This window comes from Neofelis nebulosa, chromosome 10 (genome assembly GCF_028018385.1).
Source record: "Neofelis nebulosa isolate mNeoNeb1 chromosome 10, mNeoNeb1.pri, whole genome shotgun sequence".
Classification (NCBI taxonomy): domain Eukaryota; kingdom Metazoa; phylum Chordata; class Mammalia; order Carnivora; family Felidae; genus Neofelis; species Neofelis nebulosa.
The window spans coordinates 82,066,559-82,092,523 of NC_080791.1; the positions used below are offsets into that span (position 1 = coordinate 82,066,559).

The window sequence follows — 25,965 nt, forward strand, 5'->3', positions numbered from 1 at the left end:
CTAATAAAATACTTTGTAGTAGAAATTATTTTCTATTTCTTACTGGGATCTACTGGAAGACAGGAATCAATATATGTAATTTCACTTCGCCTTCAATTTTTCAAATTTGTTCTGTATTTTAAAAATATTCACTATTTTAGCATATTGTGTTTTCTGCACTAATGTTCTATAAATACAGGGACAAGGCCTGTCTTAGCCACCTCTATATCCCCAACTGCTTAATGGAAAAATTGGCACAAATATACACTCAACTACAAATATACTTTTCAAATGAGTGCGTCTGTTGCACATTAGCTATATTTGTTATGATATATACCCCAGTGTGAGGGTCTGCAAATTTTTCCTGTAGAGGGCCAAGTAGTAAATATTTTCACCTCTAGGTCATATGTTCTCTACTCCAACTCTTCCACTCTGCCATCGTATGGTTAAAGCAGTTTTAGACAACATTTAAAAGAGCATGGCTGTGTTCCAATAAAACTTAATTTACAAAAACAGAAGGCAGGCTGGACCCGGCCCACAGGCTATAGTTTGCCTACCCGCTGCTCTAATGGATTGGCAAACCTCATCACTGTGACTAGGAAACCAACAAGCTCCATCTTTCAGGTTGTATACATTACACCATTTCACTTACCAATGTACAACAGCATAAATCAGCTAAGGCAAAAAATACTGAAAGTTAGATTATTTATAAAGTACCACGTGGTAAAATCTGAACAACATTTACACATAACAAATCACATCTTTAAGTATATCTATCATGGGAATTATAATGATAGATTAATTTATAACTTGACAAAAATTTTAGTTGTTTCTAATAATCAAAGAGAAACTTACAGAATCCTCAGAGATATCAGGCCTTGAAAAGTACCTTCTTTTATTTGGTGGATCTGATTACGTTGCAAAGAACTAAGGAAAAAAAATGAAGGAAAAAAGAGAAAAATTATTTTCAATTTTGAAAGATAACATTTCTTAAACTTTGTCTAAGTTTAAATACTCATTCATAAATAACCTTGATTTTGTTGAAAGTAAGAGAACTGCCATTTCCTCATCAATAACATGAAAGGGTTAGACTAATTGGTATTCCATCCCAATTTACGCTGGGAGTTAATGTACACTAGCTAAATTCCTTATCAACCCCATTCAGGAGAGCAGGAAGACAACATGGTAAAAAAGGACCCAAGACAATACAACCATACCAAGTACAATGGAAAGAAGGCTACAGGAAAGGTAAAGAAAGGGATCAGTGACGGGAGAATTAGTGCCTTCCTCTCCCCATCTCCCAACCAACTTCCATCAAAACTTATAGGTACACAGTAGGTATCTGGGTTTGATTTCCCTCAACAACCAGGAACAGTTTTTGTTTGTTTGTTTGTTTTTGTGTGTGTAGACAGCCCTCCCGCTGTACTGTCTCATAGAATGCCTGGTAAGTACCTAATAAATGCTGGTTGTATGACCACAACTAGTACAATATGACATTTATTCACAGGGATACCTGATTATATGCATTTATTTCTTTAATATTTCTAATTTCCTGATGGTAAAGCCATTATTTAAAATAGGAAATGTTCAATGAATCAACCATAAACCACAGCAAAAAGAGTAAGTTCAAGACCAACTTACATTTCTTCCAGAGCATGGCAACCATTAAAGCTTGGAAGGTCTTTTATATTGTTGTAAGACAAGTCCCTTAAAACAATGAAAATTAACAAATTAATTCTATGTTATCAGAATACTAAATTAAAAGAGCTGTACTCAGTATTGAAAACAGCACTAAGATCTGTAATAAAGACAGATGCCTGAAGAAAAGCATCTATTTTTTTTCTAAGACTTGTAAGTCTCTAGAGCGATATAACATGCTTAAGATTGCAAACTTGAAGTATATAATGTTGAGTACAGACAATATAAAATATATTGAAAACACTTAAAATTTTTAAAAATTTTAAAATAAAACTATTAAAAACATTAAGCATATAAAATATATAGATATGGAAAATATATAAAAATTATGTCGTGGTAGATTTATGTGGTTTTTAATTTATATTTTTATAATTTTGTTTATACCATAAATAATTTCTGTTAATTATAAAGCTTTAAGAGGAGTGGTATGCATAACTCGCATTTTCAAAAAAATGTATATTAAACCAAATATAGGGACTCGTTAACTCTCACTTAATCCCACTGCAGTGTTTCCTCCATAGTGATCACTGTGCTTGATATTCCGTGACATGATTTAATGATTTGTTTAATCAATCAGTCACTTATTTTGTTACTATCTCTCTCCCCTGAATACTTATTAACAACTTAGTAACTTAATTGTTTGCTCTTATGACATTTTTACTTCCTTACTTTCCAGGGTAGTTGAAATTTTTTGGAAAGCTCCATGCTTAATTGGTTCCTGATCCAAGAAAGATTTGGGCTCTGCTTAAGTTCTGGATAAAACAGAAAGAGGTGGAGAGCTGACAGTCCCAGGGCATCTAGAATTAAGGGCAAGAAAGCCCAGATAAGAAAAATATAAGGAAGAGACTAGTCTGGTTTTACTTTGTTCAAAGTCACAAGATGTATGACATATACATAACCCTAAAAACCAAATTGAAATAAACATTACCTACCCTTGGGTCACTAAAACACCTGCTCATTTCCATAAAGGGAACAAATAAGACATAATTCTACCTTAAAATCAGCTAATGAAAATAGCGGACCAAAAATAAAACTCAATATACATGAAGTACATAAAAGAAAAAGTATATGAAGGGAAGAGGGACCCAACTTACAAAGTCCTAAGCATCTTTTGTTCTTGGCACAAATTACTGGATATGCTGCTTATCTTCGTACCTGTCAAGGTCCTGTGGAAAACATTGTTCATCTAAGAAATGGAATCGTTCAAGTTCAGATGGTAAACAAAATGCTATTCTCGCATAGAAAAAGAAACATTTTTTTCACATATTTGCATATGAACTGGAGTCTCTGTATCCCACTGCCTACTTACTCCTTAAAGTCAGGCATGTGGGAAGATGGATTAGGCCTCAGATGGATTAAGCCTGTGTTACGGATCTCATTTTCATAGGCAGAAAAGCTTGTGACAGGAGATGTTTATATTGTCCAGACGTCAAGCCTGATTTCTCATGTGGACCAACAGAAAAACACTTATCCATAGTTCCCGCCTGACTACAATCACCTGCAATACCACCTCACCCCCAAAACATGCGAAGCTACCTTGGCATCCTGCCCCCAAACCTGGTTTCTGTGTTTTCGGGCAACCTGACTCACTGTTATGAATGAAATGTTCTCTTCCTCCCTCCCTTCCCATGTTCCCATCTGCAGTCAGTCCCAATTCCTGTGCTTCCTTCCTTTTTCGTGTCTCCAGCATCTGACCCTCTCTTCATTTTTATTAGCACTATCGAATCACACGTGAAATGAAGCAGATGGAGGTGGAGAAATCTCAGTCCACATGGAGGAATGCCAGCGGTGTTAAATGCACTCATTTAGCAAGGGGATTATACCCATGGCCTCCTTGCGGTTCTTCCCAATTCTAGTCTCTCTTACCCTCCTCATATCACCTGATACAACATACTCGATATATCCAAACTACCTTAACAAGTCAAGTTTAACCCCGAGCCCAGTGCTTCCCAACCTCTTTTTTCTTTTCTTTTGGCACATTGGAAAATCGTAACATTTACGTGAGGCTCCTTGTGGCTGGAGGCCTTTAGCAGCCTCAGGCTCCTCTTGGCTGTCTGGAGAGCTGAGGTCAGAAAGGGCTTAGATGCGTATGTACCCCATTCACAGACCGCTTACTGGGAAGCTGTGCCATGACCAAATGTTCAATGTTCAAGGGTTGCCATTTTAAAACTGTGACCCAAACGATTTTCCAAATTTCTCCATATCACACAGCATTCCATTATAGACGTGCAATTCTAGCTACATATGTATGTCTGTTACATCATCCCTGAGAAAACTTTCAGTATTCCCCATTTTGCTAAATCCTGCCTTTCTAATTAAAAGACCTAGCTCTGAAAACTTGACAGTATTCAATTTTGAAACTATACCTTCTCCCTAACGCTTTCCCTGATAGTCTACATCAACTGCTCCACTTCTGAATTCCTAAAGCACTGCTTGGAATTTGGCGTTTAGTTACTGCCTCATATTTTCAGTGAGCTTTTTGGATCTAATCTCCATACATGAGGTCTATTCTACCTGAGGTGACTGAGCCCAAACCCGATATATCCGTATCCATGCATGATATGCCCAAAGAGATACTGCAGGAATCAACACCATCATCATCCCCAACCCCAAAAACCACTGGCACCCTGAGAGCAGGCCAGCATGTCATTTCTACCCTACCCTTCTTCAAACAGCCGCACTTACAGACTTTCCAGGTGGACGGTTCCAGTCAGATTGGGGAACTGCTGTACCATGCTTGCGCCTCGAATGACTCTAGGAAATTGGGAGAGAAAAAGTAATTTAAAATAAGAAATTTTCATACACGATATTTTCATTTTATTTTTTTTGAACAGTTTACAGTTACAGCACTATTGGGGTGCCTGGGTGGCTCAGTCAGTTAAGAGTCCGACTTCGGCTCAGGTCATGATCTCACGGTTTGTGAGTTCAAGCCCCGCGTCGGGCTCTGTGCTGACAGCTCAGAGCCTGGAGCCTGCTTCAGATTCTGTCTCCCTCTCTCTCTGACCCTCTCCTGCTTATGCTCTGTCTCTCTCTCTCTCTCTCTCTCTCTCAATAATAAATAAACGTTAAAATAAGTAAATCAATTAATTAATAAAATAAAATAACAGCACTATTATACCTAAAAATAAAATCAGTTTCAATTCTTGAATGTACCTGAGAGTGTGATAATTTGGCCAAGAGTTCACATAAATAAGAACCATCATCAATTTTCAGAACTGCCCTTTGGACTTTCACCCAAAGGAGTGGGGGGAAGGGTGGGGAGAGTTTTGTCTTCTGGAGCTACAATAATACATTCTAGTTTTCCATTAAAGCAATTGCACAAAGATTCAGGCTTGTTTTAGAATTTGTGTAATACTTACAAGGAATGCAGTTCAGATAAATTGTGAAATGCAGAGTTTCCCACAAAAGACAGAGGATTATCATACAAATGTCTGTAAAAATACCACAAAAAAGTAAAGTTTTCATATGTTCACAAGCCCTCCAACACTAAACCTATGTTCACAAAGTCCATAGATCTAAAATCCTTAATTTTCACTCATTCTTCATCAAAATGTCTGGCATCATAGAGACATGCTTTACATGATTAAATATTAAAAGAAGCCTTCAGAACTACTTACATGGTTCTTAAGAGTGGGTTACCATCAAATGCTCCATCAGGGATAACAGAAATAGAATTACTATGAAATAACCTAAAAAGGTAGGAGAAAAATATTTTTGAAATACATGTCCCCTTGTGAAATAAGTTAAAACTCGAGTATCTAGTCTTATTCAGTGTTATGTGAAACACAGCTGAAAACAACTACATGAAAATTTCAAAAATGTGAGGAAACCGAATTTTTTATTCCATCTCATCCTTTCCGGGACCATACCGAATTCTTTTTTTTTTTTTTTAATTTTTTTTTTTTAACGTTTATTTATTTTTGAGACAGGGAGAGACAGCATGAATGGGGGAGGGTCAGAGACAGAAGGAGACACAGAATCTGAAGCAGGCTCCAGGCTCCGAGCCATCAGCCCAGAGCCCGACGCGGGGCTCGAACCCACGGACCACGAGATCGTGACCCGAGCTGAAGTTGGACGCTTAACTGACTGACCCACCCAGGCGCCCCCCGAATTCCTTTTAAAGCTGCTATCTCTCAGGTCTCTGTGATGCCATGTACACTCCTGTCTCTGCCCTTGACAAATCCAACATCTAAAATGCCCCCTCATCTTTTCTTTTATTATCTCCATCCTTTTAACTCCAGTCAAATTCCTCCTCGTTAGCACTGCCTTTTCTAATGACCCTGATTCTCAATGAGGTCTTTTTCTGGAATGATTTACTTACCCTCTGTATTTAGCACTTATTTCTACATGGCAACTGCTATCTGCAAGTCTCACATGGTTAGCTTCCCCAGTGCCATGGAGACTGCAAGCTCTTAACTGGCAGGGACTGTATGTTATGGTTTCTGGAAGACACCTTAGTACAGACAAAACAAGCTTGGTACAGAAATCTAGGCTCCACACTGTCTGTGCTGACACCATCCAGTCTGTATGATCATATATGTGTTTGTGTGTGTCTGGGTATTATGGTATGTGCAGTGGAGCAAAGAGGCTTTAAAATCACACTCTTGGAACATGAAGTGATGAGTTCTAAGGACGCTATGGCACGCATAGAGAGAGCAAAGCAATACTCACAGTTCTTTTAGGCTAGGAAGGGCTTTAACAGCCTGAGGAAATTCCCCCAAGTTATTGTAATTCAAGTCCCTAGAAAAAATGGGGGAAATATATAAGAACACTGAAGAATGGTCACATTTTATAAGGCATTTTGGTACAAATGTAGTCTTAACAAAAATCACATCCTCTGGATGGTAATCTTTCCCCACTGACCATAGTGCCATTTAAAACTCTGTAGCTCAACTGAATTTATATCCTTTCTTAGAATAGTGAATAGAAAAAAGAATCATAATTCTTCTATGATGGTTTTAAGTTAATTTTAAAAGATCAAGAAATTCTTAATCACCCATTATTGGTGCACTAAAACAAATCATTTGAATGGCATTCTTCAGGAAGTTCACCATAAAACAGAATTTATGGAATATCCGTTTATAAATGACAACAACCTGAAAGCACGGTTTCCATTTGGGGTTTAGAGTGGCTTCCTGAAACTCTGGCATGAGGGCAGCTGACCTCGGCCCTACTATCAGGCAGATGACCTGAGATAAGTACGAACGAGGTCGAGGACCAGGATGGGTTCACACCACTAGCATCCTGAAGCAGGTTATAAATTGTTGAAAATATTACATTAATTAGGAGCAAGAAAAGCCACAGTGACATGTAAGAAAAAGTCTTAATTTGAGTGTTTAAGTTTTAATTTATTTTATAACCTAAAGAGCATGATGGGATAGGATTAGTATGGTTTAGAATGAGAGTAACATAAAATCAAAAGTCCAGCTCTTTAGGGACCTATTTTGTTTTCTTTTTCTATGCAGAAAGAAAAGTGGCAAGTAAGAATTTAGCTGGGAAGAAGAGGTTTCATTTTAATGTAATTGGAAGAGTATATGTGGTCTAGGATCAGTTCCATCCAGTCCTCTGCTACACTGGTATTTACATACTTAGTAAAGGAGAACTGAGCTTAGCACTATCTTCTTCAAGAGCTTCCACCTTCCAATGTCCACTGATGTTCACTATCCTTTCATTGTTTAGACAGGAAAGTAGATTCATAAAGAACTAAGAGATTTTAAGTCTTCTAATTAGGCTAACCAGAATATTCAGTTAAACAAAATATCACAAGCCCTGAGCATTCCAATCAAATGTTACTAACCTAATTGGGACATTGTCTGAATTATTTATTACACCACAATAGCAAATGCTATAAATCTTTGAATAAAGACAACTAAAATAAACTAAAACAACAAAAATAAAGATCCTATTCTTGATTATGCATAGCTGCACAAGGTCTTTTGCTCAAACAGTGGTGCAATGTACAGTGGAAACACCCAGAATTCCCAAACTTTAACTAGCATGAACAACAAAAGTATCCTAAGCAAAATGGAAAACTTTATTTCATTTAGCATTTAAGAAAGCAGAGATAATACTCAAACCCAATGTTAATAATTAGTAAGGCAGCTGAGATCCTGGAAAAAACAAACAAAAAAAGGTGATTTTTCAGAATTAATTTTATAAGGCTCGGTGTTCCAAAACTGTCGCACATTTTAACAAACCCAAAATTTTTGAGAAAGTAGACAGTCTGGCAGATTGAGCTGCTTTTTTACGTGTACTTTTGAAAGAAATATCAAATTCAAACTTGTGTGCCATCTTTAACCATAAACTGAGATTAGTATTCCTAACTATGTTATTTGGTGGCAAAAATTTAGTCATGTATTAAAGTCAGTTAATAGTGAGCTGAACTCAAGACCATTATTTTTTCCTTCTCCTGCAATGAAATACAAAATTGCATCACCAACATCACAGTATAACCATCCGAAATCTGAATCAACTTACAAGGTCTCCAGGTTATCTAGTCCATCGAAACAGTGTTGACCCAGGTTCTTAATTTTATTGTTATGAAGATGTCTACGGAAAAAAGCATCACAATGACTTTCAAATCACACAGTAGCAACTATTATAATGTTTCATATGCCTAAATTGGCTTAAAGGAGGAGTGTAGCTAAACATTGCAACCCTTGACTAATGGAAAACAAATAGTGTATTTCTTAATATACGCTGCACAGACTTGGATTCACTGAACATGGAAAAAGAAAGTATCTCTAGTGGGAAAATGGTACACACATTGAAGATTCTTTAATATTTAGCCATATCAGAACAAAAGCTCTGATGAGCTTTCAATTATATGAAGTAAAATTGTGGTGAGCTCCCCTTGGCAAGGAGGTGGGGGAAAACATCATGGAGGGAAGAGTCTCACATGAGTGAGAATGAGTAACAGATTTAATTTTATTATTATTTAAAAAAATTTTTTTAAATGTTTATTTACTTTTGAGAGAGAGAGCACAAGCAGGGGGACAGAGAGAGACAGGCAGACACAGAAACCGAAGCAAGCTCCAGTCTCTGTGCTGAGATGGGCTTGAATAAACAACCTGTAAGATCATGACCTGAACCAAAGTTGGACACTTAACTGACTGAGTCACCCAGACGGCCCTATTTTTTTTTTTTTTTTTTTTCAGAGAGAGAGCGTGAGTGGGGGAGGGGTGGGGGAGAGAGAGAGAGAGAGAGAGAGAGAGAGAGAGAGAGGATCCAAAGTGGACTCTGAGCTGACAGCAGTGAGCCCAATGTGGGGCTTGAACTCACAAACTGTGAGATCATGACCTGAGCTGAAGTCAGAGCTTAACCAACTGAGCCAGCCAGGTGCGCCCGAGTAACAGCTTTTAAAAGAAATGCCATTTTATTATGTCCAAGTTTTTAAGGATTAAAAACACAGAGAATGATACATTCTTTGAAAAGACAAGATGTTCAAAACATGAAATATCACTCAAACTTATTTTCTGTGATCATCTCAAAACAACTCTACTTCTTTTAACACTCAATACATTGCTGGTACACAAGTAAAAGCTGTCCAAGTATTTGCTGAATGTCCCAATTTCTTGTTATGATTACAAAAGGCCACACGTTTTAGAGAGGTTCAACAGTTATCAGATGTTAATTTTGTAATGATCCTAGCTTGTATTTTTAAAAGTCAGCACATTTAATTTTGTAAAAAGAGGCAGCTCCCCCAAATGCTCTCTCTTCAGAAGCATAACAAAAAATGAGGTACTTTCCTAATAATCTGTCACGAGAAATCTGCTTTTGCTCCCAGATTCACACAGACATAAGGTATTAAAAGGGATGGATACTTACAGAACTACCAGGCTTGAAAGGTTGGTAAATGCAAAGTCAGGGATGCTTGAGATTTTGTTGAGGGCCAAGGTCAGTGCCTGCAGGGTTGGCAGGTTGCTGAGAGGATGCACGGGCACCTCGGTCAAGCTGTTGTCATCCAGCCACAGATGTCGTAACTGAGCAAGTCCCTCGAAACTGTCCTCGGGGACTGAGGTAATATGGTTGGCATCTAAACGCCTGACAGAAACAGAAACCACCACGTTCAAGAACGAATTCTAGCAGAAGGAGCCAAGTCACACAGCTCTCCGTTTTCAAAACGCAAAGGAGTTACAAAAACGGCCGGAGCCATGGCATTCCTTATTTCTTCAATTTCTCTAGAAAGTCTCATAAAATCCACCAATTTTCCAAGACTATACGGTGGAAGTCTGTTCTTTCCCTTCCTACAGAACAATCTTTCAAGAATCTTTGGCTAAGTGTGACTTTATAGCAAAACAATGTTGGAAAAAAAGAAAGAACCCCCCCCCCCCAAAGACCAAAGCTAGATCGAAGTTTATGTTTCAGAATCTATATAAATCAAAACCAGAAAGAAAAAAAAAAAAAAAGAAGAAACTAAGCTGAGTAAATAAGCTACTGTACTTAAAATTTTACATTACAACTAAGATCTGATATTAAATTTGCTATTTTAACTTGATGCCAAAGGAGAAAACATAAGGAAATATTTACAAAAAAAAAAAAAAAATGTTTACAGCAACAAATCATTTCAAGGGATTCTTCTAACAATCCTTCTTACCAGCAGGTAAGTTAAAACTATAGGTGTCATGTACTAGTCAAATAACCGCCTCTTCTCTTGGCACTGAAATCAAGAGTCAGACGCTTAACTAACTGAGCCACCTAGGCGCCCCTGATGGGAACTCGATTTTAAGTATGAGGCATCCTATTAGCAAGGTGTCTTTAATTCCAGAATTTGGGGAAAATTTAAAAGAAGGCTTAAGGTCACAATAACACTGATCAGAGTAGCTATTTAATGTTTCCTGTGAACATTGTGCTCTTTTCTTAATAACTGTTAATTCTGGACTTAGCTCATGTCATGATCTTGCGGTTTGTGAGATCAAGAACTGCCTCAGGCTCTGTGCTGACAGCAGGGAGCCTGTTCAGGATTCTCACTCTCCCTCTCTCTTTCAAAATAAATAAATAAACATTTAAGAAAAAAATTAAGTCCCCATCTAAAAATCTGGAAAATGATGTCCTAACGTTACTGTTGGCACAGTCAGGCCTAATTGTTGGAATAAGCACGTTCCAACCCAAAGACACCCTGATGTTAATATGACAAAGGACAGTTATGTGCCAAATGACAACCCTCTTCACAATTCCCATGTTGAAGCAACCTCACTACTGAAATTCATACCTCCCAGGCGTGGACCTCCTGGTGAAAATTAGAGAACACAAAAAACGTGAAAAGTCAAAATGACGGCATATTTTTAAAGCCCTGGAGTTTGGCAGTCGGCAAGGTCAGGAATTTCTGAGTTTTGGAGCAGTGCTTGCATCTGTCTCTTTCCTTCTGCTGCTCCAGCTTTGGGCCTGCCCTAGTGGCTCCTTTCCCCTCCCGGCAAATGCTGAGCCCTGCTCTGAAACACCGGCCCCAGTCCGAGTCTCAGGGGTTAAAGACCCTTGATCCCGGTAAGGATCTGATGGTAGCTTCTTTTTGATAAAGTCGAGATAAGCACTAAAAAAGGGGACAACACAGGGAACCGGGCAGCTGCCTTAAGAAACAAACATTTTGGCCCCTGGGTGGTTCAGTTGGTTAAGTGTCTGACTTCGGCTCAGGTCATGATCTCATGGCTCATGCATTTGAGCCACGCGTCAGGCTCTGTGCTGACAGCTCAGAGCCTGGAGCCTGCTTCGGATTCTGTGTCTCCCTCTCTCTCTCTGCCCCTCCCCCACTCATGCTCTGTCTCTCTCAAAAATAAACATTAAAAAACAATTAAAAAACAAACAAACATTTTTAGGCTTGTTTAGTTTCTAGCACCTACCTCTGAGAAGAAACAGGTACCCTTTAAATACAGACTGCCAAAGTCCTGGCCATGGAGCTGCTTAGGAGATTTGCTTTAATGTGTGGATAGTATTCTCTCTCTCTCTCTCTCTTTCACACACACACACACACACACACACACACTTCACAACCTTGTAGAACTTCCACTTAGAGAAAGAGACACTGAACATATAAACATATAATCAACCATATAACGTAACTAACTATAAGTAGAATTTAATTGCATTAACCATTTAATTATTGCTATTCATTTAACACATCTAAACTGAGCATATTGTTAGGAACAAAAGAGATAAAAATGGTGAACACAGACATGAGACCTGTCCTCATGAGACTGACATTCTAATGAAGAGTGACCCACAATATAATACATTTTAAAAGTGTTTATAGGGTCGCCTGGGTGGCTCAGACGGTTAAGCGTCCAACTTTGGCTCAGGTCATGGTCTCACCCCTTCTGAGTTCGAGCCCCAGGTCGGTCAGGCTCTGTGCTGACAGCTCAGAGCCTGGAGCCTGCTTGAGATTCTGTGTGTCCCTCTCTCTTTGCCCCTCCCCTGTTCACACTCTGCCTCTCTCAAAAACAAGTAAATATTTTTTAAAAAGTGATTATAGAGTGCTTAAGAATGTTATGAAGCAACTAAACAGGGTCCCAAGATAAAGACTAACAATAGAGACTAAGGGGGAGGGAAGTTAGTTAAAATGTATTGGTTAGGAAAAGCATCTCTAAGAAGGTGTTACTTTTTTTCTTTCTTTTTCTTCTCTTTATTATTTTTTTTAAATCCAAGTTAGTTAAAATATAGTGTAATAATGATTTCAGGAGTAGAATTTAGTGATTCATCACTTACACATAAACACGCAGTGCTCATCCCAACAAGTGCCTTCTTAATGCCCACCACCCATTTAGCCCATCCCCCATCCACCTCCTCTCCCCTCCAGCAACCCTCAGTTTGTTCTCGGTATTTAAGAGTCTCTCATGGTTTGTCTCCCTGTCTGTTTTTATCTTATTTTTGCTTCCCTAACAAGGTGCTATATAAACTGAGATCCAGAGGGCAAAGACTCAGCAGAAACCAGCAGGACGTGGTCCCAGCAACTCCCAGAAGGTCAGGAGTGATTAGAACACAGGAAGAAGGTGTGGAGAGTCCTGGGAGACATAGCTGGGGATGCAAACAGGGACCTGATTATGTAGACCTTGTAAGCTAGGTAAGGGGTTTGGAATGTATTTTAAGTACAAATTGAAATCCCTTCCCAGCTTCTCAGCATTAGTGCAGTTTAAAAGTTTAAATTGCTTATGTTATCATATTGATGATAATGTGCATTCATAGTCGATAAAATAATGAGAAAGGCTCCCCTATATACACACACAACACCGCACTGAAATTAAGCCTTCTCTATAAAAGGTTTCATTAAGATGTGGTAAAATACTATAGAGAAAGCTATCTGTACCTTTTTAACATTATTTCAGTGTTATATACACCATTTATGCTCCTGCAGAATTCTGTACTATGTACCATCAAAGAAAAGAGATGGCCTTAACTTAGGGTGTGAGATTGAACCCCACAATGTCCTCCACGTTGGGCATGGAGCCTGGTTAAGATATTCTCTCTCTCTCTCTCTCTCTCTCTCTCTCTCTCTCTCTCTCTCCCTCCCTCCCCTGCTCACAGGTACTGGAGTGCTTGCTCTCTTTCTCTCTCTAAAAAAAAAAACAAAAAAAGAGGGCAAAAGGAAGAAGAACTCTGGAAAAATGGGACACTTAAATAAAGCTAAATGAGGCAAAGGATTTGTGATGACTCATTAATTAATCCTTACACCTCAATTCACATGCGGATGTTGGGAGCACACTCACAAATATAAAGAGTTTGCCCCTATAACAAGATCAGTGTTTCACAGAGAAACTGTCTTAGAATCATGGCTTTGTACCAAGGACTTACACATTTAATATTAATTCTAACTAAGAGACCAAGAAAATACTATAACTGAATCAGTAGATGCATAAATAGCATCAGATATCTCCCAGGTGGGGAGATAAGTGTGGGTTTGTTTAAGGTATTTTACCATTTAAACTCAATCCATCAAGAGAGAACTATTACTTTAAGTGTACTTTAGTTGTTAAAGGGTTAACACTCTATTAACTGAATTCCCTTACTATTTTTGTCTTTAAAATGTGTTTCTATTCCCTATTCTCAAAAGCCTGTTTTATATCTTACTGAGTACTCACATACTTTTTTGTCTTAAATGAAATTACAATAATAATTCCATATGCATTTTGCTGATGAATGTCTGTTATCAACATCTATTCTATAATCAAAAGCTTTCCCTTTTTCTCTCTACTTCTAACTTACCAGTAACATATATATTATAGTGTTATATTTTATTGCCAGTTTCAAGTATAAATTGTTAAGATGATGCAATTACTGTGGAAAACCTAGGAAATTCAGTCTTTGAAATCCTCCTTTACCATTCAAGTGTGATATAATTTATTTTTTTATTTTTTTAAATGTTTATTTATTTTTGAGAGACAGCGAGAGGGCGAGCGAGTGCGTGCGGGGGGGGGGGGGGGGCAAGGAGCAGAGAGAGACAGACAGACAGACAGACAGAATCTGAAGCAGGCTCCAGGCTCTGAACTGTCAGTGCAGAGCCTGATGTGGGGCTCAAACTCACAAACCATGAGATCATGACCTGAGCTGAAGTTGGACGCTCAACCAACTGAGCCAGCCAGGTGCTCCCAAGTGTGGTATAATTTAAAGAAAAAAAAATCAGGTGGTGCAAATTCTGACATGTCATTTAATAGCTTGCTAGGACAACGCTTTGGCCACTTCCATGGGTTTGTGGAAAACTGTTATGCTACGTTTATATTAACATTGACAATTCACTTTCAGATTTTATAGTCATCCTCACACACTTGTATCAAACCACTTCTGGTCAATTTCAACCCCTAACGAACTTTGCTCCTTTCTAAGCACTACTTCAAAACCACAAGGAAACCTTTCATGTAATTCAGGTCTGAAGATCAGATTTGCAAACTGAACTCAAACACCGATAAGACTGTTTTACACCTTGACAGAATTTCAATAGTATCTACCTTGAATGCTACACCCACTATGCTAACAAACTCATGTACATTTCCTTCTTAAGTAAAACAGGCTTATCTCCTTGTGTTTCTGATGCATATAAAAACATCCCAATGCCTTTCTTAAGAAAATAGTTTGCTTTGACTCCTCTCCACTCCCCACCCCCATCCCATCCCCATTGAGTAATTATGCAATTAGTCAATGACTGATGAGCACAACATGCTTTCTTTTTTTTTTTTTTTTTTTTTTTAAATTTTTTTTTCAATGTTTTTTATTTATTTTTGGGACAGAGAGACACAGAGCATGAACAGGGGAGGGGCAGAGAGAGAGGGAGACACAGAATTGGAAACAGGCTCCAGGCTCCGAGCTGTCAGCACAGAGCCCGACGCGGGGCTCGAACTCACAGACGCGAGATCGTGACCTGGCTGAAGTCGGCCACTTAACCGACTGCGCCACCCAGGCGCCCCACAACATGCTTTCTTTAAAACACTATTTTAGAGGGAGAAACCTACTGTGAAAAACACTTTAAATCATCTAAATTATCAATAAATGTCATGTGGACTTTACTGCGCTTATGGACCACAATCTATCTGCATGTTTTCTTCGTAGTTTTTCTGTTCCTTGTCTTTTTCAGCCTTCCAACTAGACAAAATGATGGAATATTTTGATCATTTAGTCTTGGGAAATAAGAACAATGCTGTATGCAGTTCTTAAAAAAAAAAATGAATTCTGAAGAAGTAAAAGAAAACAACTATTTAAAATGTCTACTGGGGGCACTTGGGTGGCTCAGTTGGTTAGGCGTCTGACTTCAGCTCCGGTCATGATCTCACAGTTCGTAGTTCGAGCCCCATGTCAGGGTTTGTGCTGCCAGCTCAGAGCCTGGAGCCTGCTTCGAATTCTGTGTCTCCCTCTCTCTCTCTGCCCCTCCCCAACTAATCCTCTGTTTCTCCCTTTCTCAAAAATGAATAAAAAAAAAATTTTTTTTTAATAAAAATAAAAATAAATAAAATGTCTGAGGGAGATAAGATGGCTCCCTCCATGCACATCTGTCCAAGGTCAGAAGGTCTGTAGAGGTGAGTCACATATCTGTGAAGGGACTCATGCCAATCTGTTCACTGATAGAGTCTAGTCAGAGTCTACTCAATTACTTATGGCAAATAACAAATCCTATATTCCATAAACTTGGCATTGTGGCAAAATTAGCTATTTAATATATTTTTACCTTAAACTTCTATTGAAACTAGAAATGGAATGATGAATACCTCAGATACTCCTTTTTTATGACATTAGATACATTTTAAAGTTTAACTTTTATAGAGTATGATATGCTTTATTAGTACATTTTTAAAATTTTCACATTCATTTCTCATAACTACTAGAATGTCTAATCCCCATCAAAAGGTAATCTGCAATTTCCAATTTCCAGTGATGTGTCTGGGTGTAGTTAAAAATGGTTTTATATTAGCAAATAGATGAGACAAGCAGTTCAATTATTTTCAATCAAGTCTACTATACGCATATGCTACAAAAGTGTACATTGGAAGTTATTTCAAAGGGCAATAAAAAGAAAAACGTATGGGACAGATTTGTAGATTACACAACTACATGATATGGCTAAAACCTAATTTTGTAACCCAGAACATAGCGAAGTGTGATAACTATTATGAGTTTTTATTCAGAGTGATTCTCAGAACTTCCATGTACATGAGCATTACCTGGGGAAATTTTTTAAAAAAATATAGCTTCCTAGATCCTACCTTTAAAGAGAAAAAACCATTACTTCCAGGATATGGCCTAGGGGTCTACATTTTCATGATCTCCCCACTTGTGCTTCTGGTCCAAGAGGACAAAATACCACACTCTGATAAACTATGCCTTCTCCCCACTGTCTTTGGGGTTAGGACGTGAGCAAAACAATGTACATTGGTATTCGTCACTCTAGTAGAACAGCAAATTACGTTCCCTGTTTTGAAGAATACTTTCTCATTACTTTCAGACATCTCCATCACCTCGTTATGTAAATTGGGTAAACTAGTAATGAAAAAAAAGTACTGATAAAAATATACCATTATTACTGTTAATAGATTCCACAAATGTTTATTGAACACTTACCACATGTCAGATATTGTTATAAGTGCTTTTCATGCATTAAAATACATGGCGAGTAATGAGCACATTACTCTATGGAGAATTTTAAATAATTTGCACAACATTATACGGCTAGCAAGTGACAAAGTGGGGATCCCAAACCAGACAAGCCTGTTTCAGAATTCTAATTAATCTGAATTTCTTTTGAAAGCATTGCAAACATTCAGACAGATAAATATGCAAAGGGATTTTCTTAATCTTGACAAAAAGCGAATTGCAATAACCACACACATCAGCTCAGTGCTTCTCACTTTTTTCCTTTAAGGTACCCCTAGAGACAGAGGAACTTGATCTTCCGATCCCAAAGATGAAAAGGACGAAAAGTTGTAGTCCCAACAATACTAGTTTATAACATTCATTGTAGTCATTAACAAATATGTGTATTTAATATAAAAATGGTTGTTTCTTCAAAATCTTCTGTGGATTTTGCATGGTCCCTGTGATACCGCTGCTGCTTACCTGATCCACCCACTACAGGAGGAAGGGATGTATGGGGTCTGTGTATCAAAACAATGGAAGGAGTGATCACCTTTCTCCAGGTTCATATATATACACACACATACATATGGGAAAGAATAAAAAAGAAGAACAAAGTGAAGTGCTATTTGAGAAAGCCTTTGAAATTTATAAAAAACAAGCTTTTGAACATGGTAAAAACCAAGAGTTGAAATCTTGAACACTCCACATAAAACCAAACTTTCCTCAAAAAACAACAACAACAACAACAAAAACAAACCTTGGGAAGAAGGCAGTACAAGAGACTAAGAAGTTACACCCCCAGTGTAAGTTCAAGGTGTGAGTTCAAGGTCCACAGATGAGGAATTATAATCAGTTTGTTCTGATTATCCTTACCACCTAAAACAGGAACTTCTTTGTGACTGACTCTTGACCACCATGGCACAAGACACCAGAACTTCTGTACACATCTAATTCTGGTTCTAAAGAGGTGATGATCACCTGCCATTTACAAGCTCCTGGAATTAGACCCAGCAGTATATGCTTGTAACTTTCTCCCAGCATCTGACACAAGAGGGGGGGTAAATTGATCCACCTGCTTCTCTGTCACCAAATGGCATTTTGATAATAGCACCTGGCTATCCCCAATTTTATCCCAGATGAGAGGATAAATTTCCTCTTTTGCTAGGATTCCAGTTCTTTACACATTTAGCAGCCGAGTGGTCTACTTATGATTCAAGAATGCAGAAAACGAAAAAGTTACTTACAAAGACTGCAAAGCACTCAGTCCTCGAATGGCTTCACTGGGTACTGTTCTCAACTGATTGTTTTGCAGGGTTCTGGAAGGAAATTTTTGGTTAGTGAATAACAAGCAATTGTTACTATTTTTTCTTAGAAGAATTCAGAGCCTTTTCTATCTAAAAAATATTTCTAATGGCAGGAAAGGAGGAAAGGTCAAGGTGTAAAGCACCCAAGAAAAGAGAACTGCAGAAAAAGCAAGAAGCATTTTGCTATAAGGCCAGAAATGAAACCTAAGCCACTATTCCAAGCCATCTCTTAACACAGACCTACTGATAATCCACATTTCCAGAGGTGTTTCATTCAAGAATTAAGGCACCTTAATTAGCATTCATCACTCTTTTAATGTTAATTAGGAAGCATAACAAGTTAACTGGGAGAGGTATAACAAACAAACCTATTGGAATCCCTAGTGCCTTTTCAATTTGGAATAAAGCAGAGCCCAGAAACATGGACACTCAGTAGAGCCAGTTTTTCCAAGAAGATAGCAGACCCTAAGTTCTTAGGGAGCAGCAGACATGTCCTCAGTGAATGGAGGGCCACAGCAAAAATAGAGCTTTAACCATCTAACAGGACCCAGAGAAGAAAGGCATAGATCTGTACCGAAAATGAAGTCCTTATTACTTTTGCCTAAAGCCATTTCTAGTCATCTTAATACAAGGACCGCTTGACATGAATCACAACCACAGAATGGAATAGTAATAGGTACATGTAACTCACTGAACCAGAGAGGTCTAGTGACTTACAGACAGTTACTCAGCAAGGTAGTGGCAGAAGTGGAGTCGGCAGTCAGTTCACCTGTTCCCCAATCTGCCATACTCTAAATGCCTAACCAATGCCAGGAATTTATTTCCTGGTCCTTCAACAGACTATATAAATTATAGGCATCCTAAGTCCTTTTGGCTTTAAAATGATTTTAACACTTTGAGCTTTTGTTAGCCTTTTTCCCTTTAGGGTCAGCTAATTCAAAGTCCTCAAAGGTATACAATAAGTAGAAACAAAGCTCTACCAGTAAAGCTTAAATATGATTTTGATTCAGTGCATTAGCCCAACAAAAAGCCTAACACATTCAACGGTAATACACTGAAGGTCAGAACACCTATTATTTAGAGTTTTAACTTTTGTTATCTCGACGCAAGGTTGCCTAAATGAACCCTTGCATCCCACACTACCCATTGGCCACTCCTTAAATCTTTTAATCCTGAACTAAAAGAAACTGTGCTTACCCTAGCTCCAAGCATGTTGACTATGCAGAAAGAAAATACACAGCCAGCTGTGAAACTCTAAAATTGCATTACTTACAGAACTTTGAGTTCTTTCAACCCAGACAAGGCCTTTGGGTGGATAAAAGAGAGGTCGTTGCCAGCCAATCGTCTAGGGGGAAAAAAGTAGCAAGAAAAAAAAAAAAATAGTAATTCAGGCTCTTAAAATTCAGAACTCACAATAAACTGATCTGTGATTAAAGCTCTACATTAAACATTTCTCAAGTCTATCTGACATTAAACATGGACTTAAACCTTTGCTAAAGTGATCCCAAGATTCTTCCAATGAGATAAATGTCTGTAGAATTTTTTTTTTTTTTTTTAACTCCCAATACAATAATTCAAACAGGCACATTTTTATTCTGGTGAGGTCAAGCAAGCCAAAACACATTAAACCAAATTAAGTTTGCTATTCATGGTCACTCTCTGCAGCTTGCAGTGTTTTCCAAATGCCTCATAAATACAGACCACTGGTCAGCAGGCAGGAGTGTTTACACAGATCAGAACAAACCGGTCTGTTAAGGAGGAATGCCTTCTGCAGGCAAGTCAACCTGTTATCTATCCATTACCAAGGGCGACATGTTCTGTGCAAAAGGAGGCAGAAAGTGAAAGTCACCGTAAGCATAATTTTTCAAACAAAGGCATCTATCTATCGATCGATCAATAGATAGGTGGGTGTTTTTGTTTTTTTTTAAAGAAATGTTTTCCTAAAGAAAATTTAAAGTGACAAATTTAAGTGGGAGTAAGAGTGAGTAAGCGTGAATAAGGAAAGGACAAGAATTCTTTGGGTCCTTTTATAAGATATCTGGGCCCACAATTCATACTGAGCCCCACTTTCCTTCCCATTTTCCCAGGCATACAGAAATGAGAGAAAAAGTTAAACAGGAATTTAGGGAGAAGAAGCAGAGAGAAAGACACCAACTCGTGTAAATAACTTATAAACAGGTGAACTGAAGGTTTCCAAGCACTGACTTAAAAATGATAGTTGTGTGCCCATATGTTAAACACAGGACTGTCCCAGTTTCCTGGTTTCATCAGGATACTCTCCCAAGCAACAAGATTTTGTATCTCTAATTTTTTTTATGCTCTCTCTCCTCATGTCTTAGGATCACACAGTCATCAAGTCATATTCACTTCTCCTTTAAAGGTTCTATTTTCATCCCTTTTTCTTCTCTCTGTAAGCACCCTGTACCTCTGAGTCTTATTCATCGATTCACTCATTCACTAAAAAGTTTCATTTGTCCACAAAAAAGTTTAATTCATTAACAAATATGAGTGTCCACTAAGCGCCAGATGTACAATATCCTCTTCTTAGACCTCTGGTCCCTCCACCTTCCAATCTGCTTCTCTCTTATACCCTGACTTTAGGGACACAAGAAAAGCTCCTTCATTTGAAGTCACTGATGTCTGAAACTTATTTTTTTATTTTTATTTTTTTTGAGAGAGTGAGCGAGCAAGAGTGGGGAGAGGAGGAGAGGGACAGAGAGAGAGAGAGAGCGAGAGAGAGAGAGCAAGCACTGAGCAAGGAGCCTGATGCTGGGCTTGATTCCACAACCCTGGGATCATCACCTGAGCCGAAATCAAGAGTCAGATGCTCAACCTACTGAGCCACACAGGTGTCCCTGACACTCTAGTTTTCAAAGGCATTATTTTCTCTGGAACTTTTAAGAATGCAAATATCCCTGGGAAAGATGATACTTGATCCTTACCTAGCATTAATATATAGATGTATACAGAAGGTGTGTTTGGGGGTGGGGAGAGAACAAGAAGACTCAGAAACCAAGAGTGAATACTGAGAATTATTTTTTCAGTAGCAAGGATCACAATGCTGGCTTCTTAGGAACACCACAGGTGTAACACAGGGTTCATGCCCCTAAATTAAATTCCTCCTAAAAAGCCACACCACACATTTTGATCTCACAAGCACCCTGGCACCTTTCAAGGCTTTCCACATCCAGGCTCACAATAGCTTACTTTATGCCATCAGTCTCTTGGCCTTTTACCTCCAAGCGTTCACCATATGTAAAATGAGGGATTGGGAAAGATGGTTTTAACACCTCCTCAGGGTTAAAAATATTTCTCCTTAGCAAATCCTCTTGCTTCTAGACTAGCCAGTGTCACTGGCTTTATGTCACTAAGACAGTCACTATGTCTTTAAATGTCTTCACCTCACAACCTCACCTTCTCTCCTTGAATACCCAACTCCAGCATTACTGCCCATGAAGACTTTAGTTCTTATGAACATGACCTGTGTGTGAATTCCTAGAACTCATCGTTAATCTTGGTCACAGGCTACATTCTACTGGTTGTTTCTTGCACATTAGTCTTGCGGGTCAAGTACAAACAGTGCCCAGAACAGGGCATGCACCTCACACTTCTGTTACTACCCACCAATGTGTTAACTCATTAGTCAGAAACTGTTTTCTCAGAATTTCTCCCTCAAAAATGCTAGCCATTCCACTGCCATGGCACCCCACAGTCTACCTTAGGGCAGGCTCAGCGCAAGCCCTCTCAGGGGCCTTCCTATATCCCAAACTCACTAACCAAAATTCAGTTGATAATTCTCACAGTTGAAATGGGAGTGTTCAAAAGGTCACATTAAAAAAAAAAAAAAATTTAATGAATTTATTTTTGAAAGAGACAGAGCATGAGCAGGGGAGGGGCAGAGAGAGAGAGGGAGACACAGAATCCCAAGCAGGCTCCAGGTTCTGAGCTGTCAGCACAGAGCCCAATGCAGGGCTTGAACCCAGCAACTGCGAGATCATGACCTGAGCTGAAGTCGGACACTTAACTGACTGAATCACCCAGGTGCCCCAAAAGGTCACATTTAAAAAAAATTACATTGTACCATGAGGACCATAAGGGGCAACACCCCCCCCCCCCCCCCCCAGCGCTGCAAGTAATCACATGACTATGACCGCTCCTGCAAGTTATCTGAAAGAGCTGCTTTAAAAAGCTCAAGTCTGGGTGCCTGGCTGGCAATCGGTTGAGCATGATATTCTTGATCTCGGGATTATAAATTCAAGCCCCACATTGGGTATAGAGATTACTTAAAAATTAAATCGGTTAAGCATCTGAATCTTGGTTTCGGCTCCGGTCATAGACTCACGGTTTTGTGAGTTTGAGTCCCACATCGGGATCTGTGCTGACAGCACGAAGCCTACTTGAGATTTTCTCTCTCCCCCTCCCTCTCTCTCTGCCCCTCCCGTGCTCACACTGTCTCTGTCTCTTCTCAAAAATAAATAAATAAACTTTAAAAATAAAATAAAATCTTAAAAAAAGAAAAAAGTTCAGGTCTACCAAAAGACAAACACTATAAACAGACCGAAGTTGTTACAGGGTTCTTAATTTTTGCCTCTAATATTTGTAATGTCCCTGTATCTATGGGCTCTCCTTGAGGAGTTTCGTCTATTATGCCAGGGCCCATGAAAGAGTATTTTATAAAATAACGAAGGAAGTGGCAAAATGCAGAGTGCCTGATTACCTTTACTTGTCAACAGGAAAGAGTGTTTAACCACATTAGCTGAGATATTTGCTCCCTTTTCCCAAATCTCTGCCCCCTTTTATAAGCCAAGGGAAAAACTAAAGTAACCTAACTTCAAAAAGTGTCTTTTCTCCACTACTTAGCATTCATAGAAATGACCAAATGAGCTCTCTGCATGTGGTTTGTCCCGAAATGCAAGCCCACACTCTGGAGAAATAAACAGTTCTAGAACGCAGTGAATGGTGATAACGCAGAGCAAGCAGGCACACTACCTCACGCTACTGCGATTCCTTCGTTTCCTACTAAAGCAAACATATCATGTGGAGTCTTGAGGAATGTATCAACCCACGCTTCCCAAGCTGCTGTGTTAATGAATAATAAACACGGCAGCTTGGAAAAGGCTCTACAGATCCAGCAATCACATGCTCCAAAGTCTCTTCCCATTTTCTTTCTTTCATGAGCCAGTATTTCTTATAGTAGACCCTGGGAGGCTTCATGTCCAAAACCTCAGATCCGGAAGCAAGCAAAGTAAATTAAGTGACAGGGTTAGGGACAAAGTTCCCCAAAACTCTGGAAGAACAAAAACCTATGTCATGAGCCCACAACAGTCACAAACACTGAGATACATGGTTTACAGACCTTCTTCTCTGTTAGTCATTTCATTACTATGGCCTTGCTTCTCAGAGTCCCTGAGAGGTTAGGTGACTGGGCATAAGTCACACAGATGAGAAGTGGAGGAGCCAGCATCCCAGTTCTTCCCTGGCTGGCTCCAGGGCTTAGTCATGTCAATGCCTCTGGTGTGTCACCAAAAGGTTGGGAAATAATTCCCAGAGAGGTGGAACAGGGCGGACTTGGGCAATAGCCTTGTTCTGAGTATCAACAGCTCTCCCCCAGTAGACTGGAGCTCACAAGCAGGGACTGTGGCTTTAGGAGCTCAGAACTATGACTACGGATGAATTTCCAACAGACCAACAGTGTCATCCTTCCCATAGCTAAAGATGACCAGTGGAAAGGAGGGGAACGATGGATCCCTGAGTACCCCAGGGTATGGACAGACCCGAAACTCACTGAGACTTTATTTAGGATAGATAGTATTCTTGGTTGTGCTTCCTTTAATGCAACTCTCAAGGAAAAAGAGGTGGCTGGTCTTGAAGAGTCACTGATGGCCCTCAACTAGCCAAGACCAGTTCCTTCCCTATTCTACACCTGGGTTTGTCTGTACCAGACCCAACAGTTTCCTCAATGCCTCACTTCCTGAGGACCTGCTGTCCGGCTCCAGAAAACCTTTTTAATTTGCTAAATTTAATATTTAACAATAACAAAGCCAATTAAAATTAATTAAATGTGGTAAATGAGGATATGTATATATATGTATGTGTGTGTATATACAAAATATGTAATTTTTTTTTTTTTACACTATTCTTCTGATGGCTGTGAAGACCTAAGGGGGAAAATCATTAGGGTGAACAGAATGGTGAACATGGTAAAATTTTCTGCATGCTAAGGGTACAGTGTCCCAGGCATCAGTTCCTTCCCTTCTGCACCTCTAGCTCCCATCTCCAAAGACCAGAAAGCCTCACTGCAAGGTTTCAACCTATCCACTCTTGTATTCTTCCTGCTGTCACCTGAGTCTAAGCCCTTAATTCCCCCCCACCTTCCACTGGATTACCGCCATGAACCTCTACAAGACTCCTCCTCAACCACTTAATTATAATACTGTGAGAGCTAAATCTTAAAAAAGCTCAACTCTGAGCATTTTCCAAAAGGCTTTTTTCCCTGCTGACTTAGCTGGAACTTCATTCTGGATCCCCTCTTCCTTTCTTACCTTATTCTCCAATGTTCCCCGTGTCCTATAATTTAGCACACCATGCTTCTCCACCTCCGACTCTTCGCTCATGACACTTCCTTTGCCTGAAATACCCTGACTCCAGCCTCTGCCAAGTGAAACATTACTCATCATCACTGTCCAAGTTGGATACTACCACAAATATGAAACCATCATGATATCAGCTTCCTTTGATTCCACCGGTACTTAAACAAAGCTCTCATTGGGCACATCTTATTTTGCCTCTAGTTACTATGAACTTGTTACACCTCCTACAGTTGTATTATATGTCCCTTATGGGCAGGGACCAAGTCATATTCCTTTTGTATTCTCTCACACGGGACCCTATGTGTAGCAGACACTTGGTATTTGCCGTAATGCCTCAGCTAAGCCCCAGTAGGGCTCTGGATTCAATTGCTCCTTAAAGAGCGGGGAAAGCTTACTGTTTATCTTTACTTTTCTGCATGTTTTCTCTTGTTTAATTTCTGCTCCCCTACTGCCCTTCACCCTCCCAGACAAGAAATAACTACTTGGCAAGATCTTAAAGTGCCATGGCAACAATGTTCTTTCTTAACATATTCTGGGAGTACATTTTCTTAGGGAAGGGGAGGGCAGACCTTAAACATGGGAACACCTGTCCACTGGTCAACAGTATTATCTCCATGCACTCTGGGTTGTGCACATGATCACACAAAATTAAAACAAGTCTAGCAGGACTTCAAATGGGGACACAGTCTACCTCAAGGCAACTCCTATTTATGCTGCTTGTTACAACAGTCTGAGAAGCAGAGAGAGCAAAGACAGGGAGGGGAGAGACAGAGAAAGGGTGGAGGAGAGGGAAAGGGCAAGCCATGAGACTTCCGCTCTCCCACTGGATTTGGAACCATTCCAGGAAACAGGATACAAGCAGCTCAGTGTGTAGTGTCTTTATGAATCTGTTTTGTGTGCATTTATTATTCATAAGGTCCATGGATTCACATGAGGGCCTCTTTCCAGGGGAAGCCAGAGTTTTCAATTATATCCTCTCTTCTTAATCCATGTGCTACATGATATTTTCTATCTGCCACCCATCCCAGCGAGGGAAGCAGGAACAGCACTGGTGAAATGGGCACCGGTCAATGGTGTGTATGAACAAGGAGGCCACATTTCAGTAGGTAATCTGTGCCGGAGGGTTCACACTTTCATGAATTGTGCTGATTAAGACAGGTTTCTTCACTTGGGAGGCAACTTAAAGAAAGAAGAGAGGCAAGTGTGAAAAAGATAATAAACCAGTTGGTGCTAGTTCTCTTAAGAAATGCCTGGATTTAGGTTTCTTCCAGCCTATTACAGAAATTTCACTGTAGCCATTTGGCTGGAATTCTGGCCAAGGACCAGTGGACTAAGGACTACAATAT

At 39.3% G+C, this 25,965-nt stretch overlaps 1 protein-coding gene across 1 annotated transcript in view; it reads right to left on the reverse strand.

Annotated features, from left to right (window-relative positions):
* The window catches only part of LGR4 (leucine rich repeat containing G protein-coupled receptor 4), a 102,762-nt gene that overhangs the window by 8,508 nt on the left and 68,289 nt on the right, over window positions 1-25,965 (reverse strand). Inside the window, exons 3-13 of the mRNA XM_058688500.1 lie at window positions 19,303-19,374; window positions 17,970-18,041; window positions 9,505-9,720; window positions 8,155-8,226; window positions 6,349-6,417; window positions 5,295-5,366; window positions 5,037-5,108; window positions 4,363-4,431; window positions 2,772-2,843; window positions 1,621-1,686; window positions 835-906 (exon numbers count right to left, since the gene is read on the reverse strand). Coding sequence (XP_058544483.1) covers window positions 835-906; window positions 1,621-1,686; window positions 2,772-2,843; window positions 4,363-4,431; window positions 5,037-5,108; window positions 5,295-5,366; window positions 6,349-6,417; window positions 8,155-8,226; window positions 9,505-9,720; window positions 17,970-18,041; window positions 19,303-19,374 — 924 coding nt within the window. The remainder of the gene's footprint in view (window positions 1-834; window positions 907-1,620; window positions 1,687-2,771; window positions 2,844-4,362; window positions 4,432-5,036; window positions 5,109-5,294; window positions 5,367-6,348; window positions 6,418-8,154; window positions 8,227-9,504; window positions 9,721-17,969; window positions 18,042-19,302; window positions 19,375-25,965) is intronic.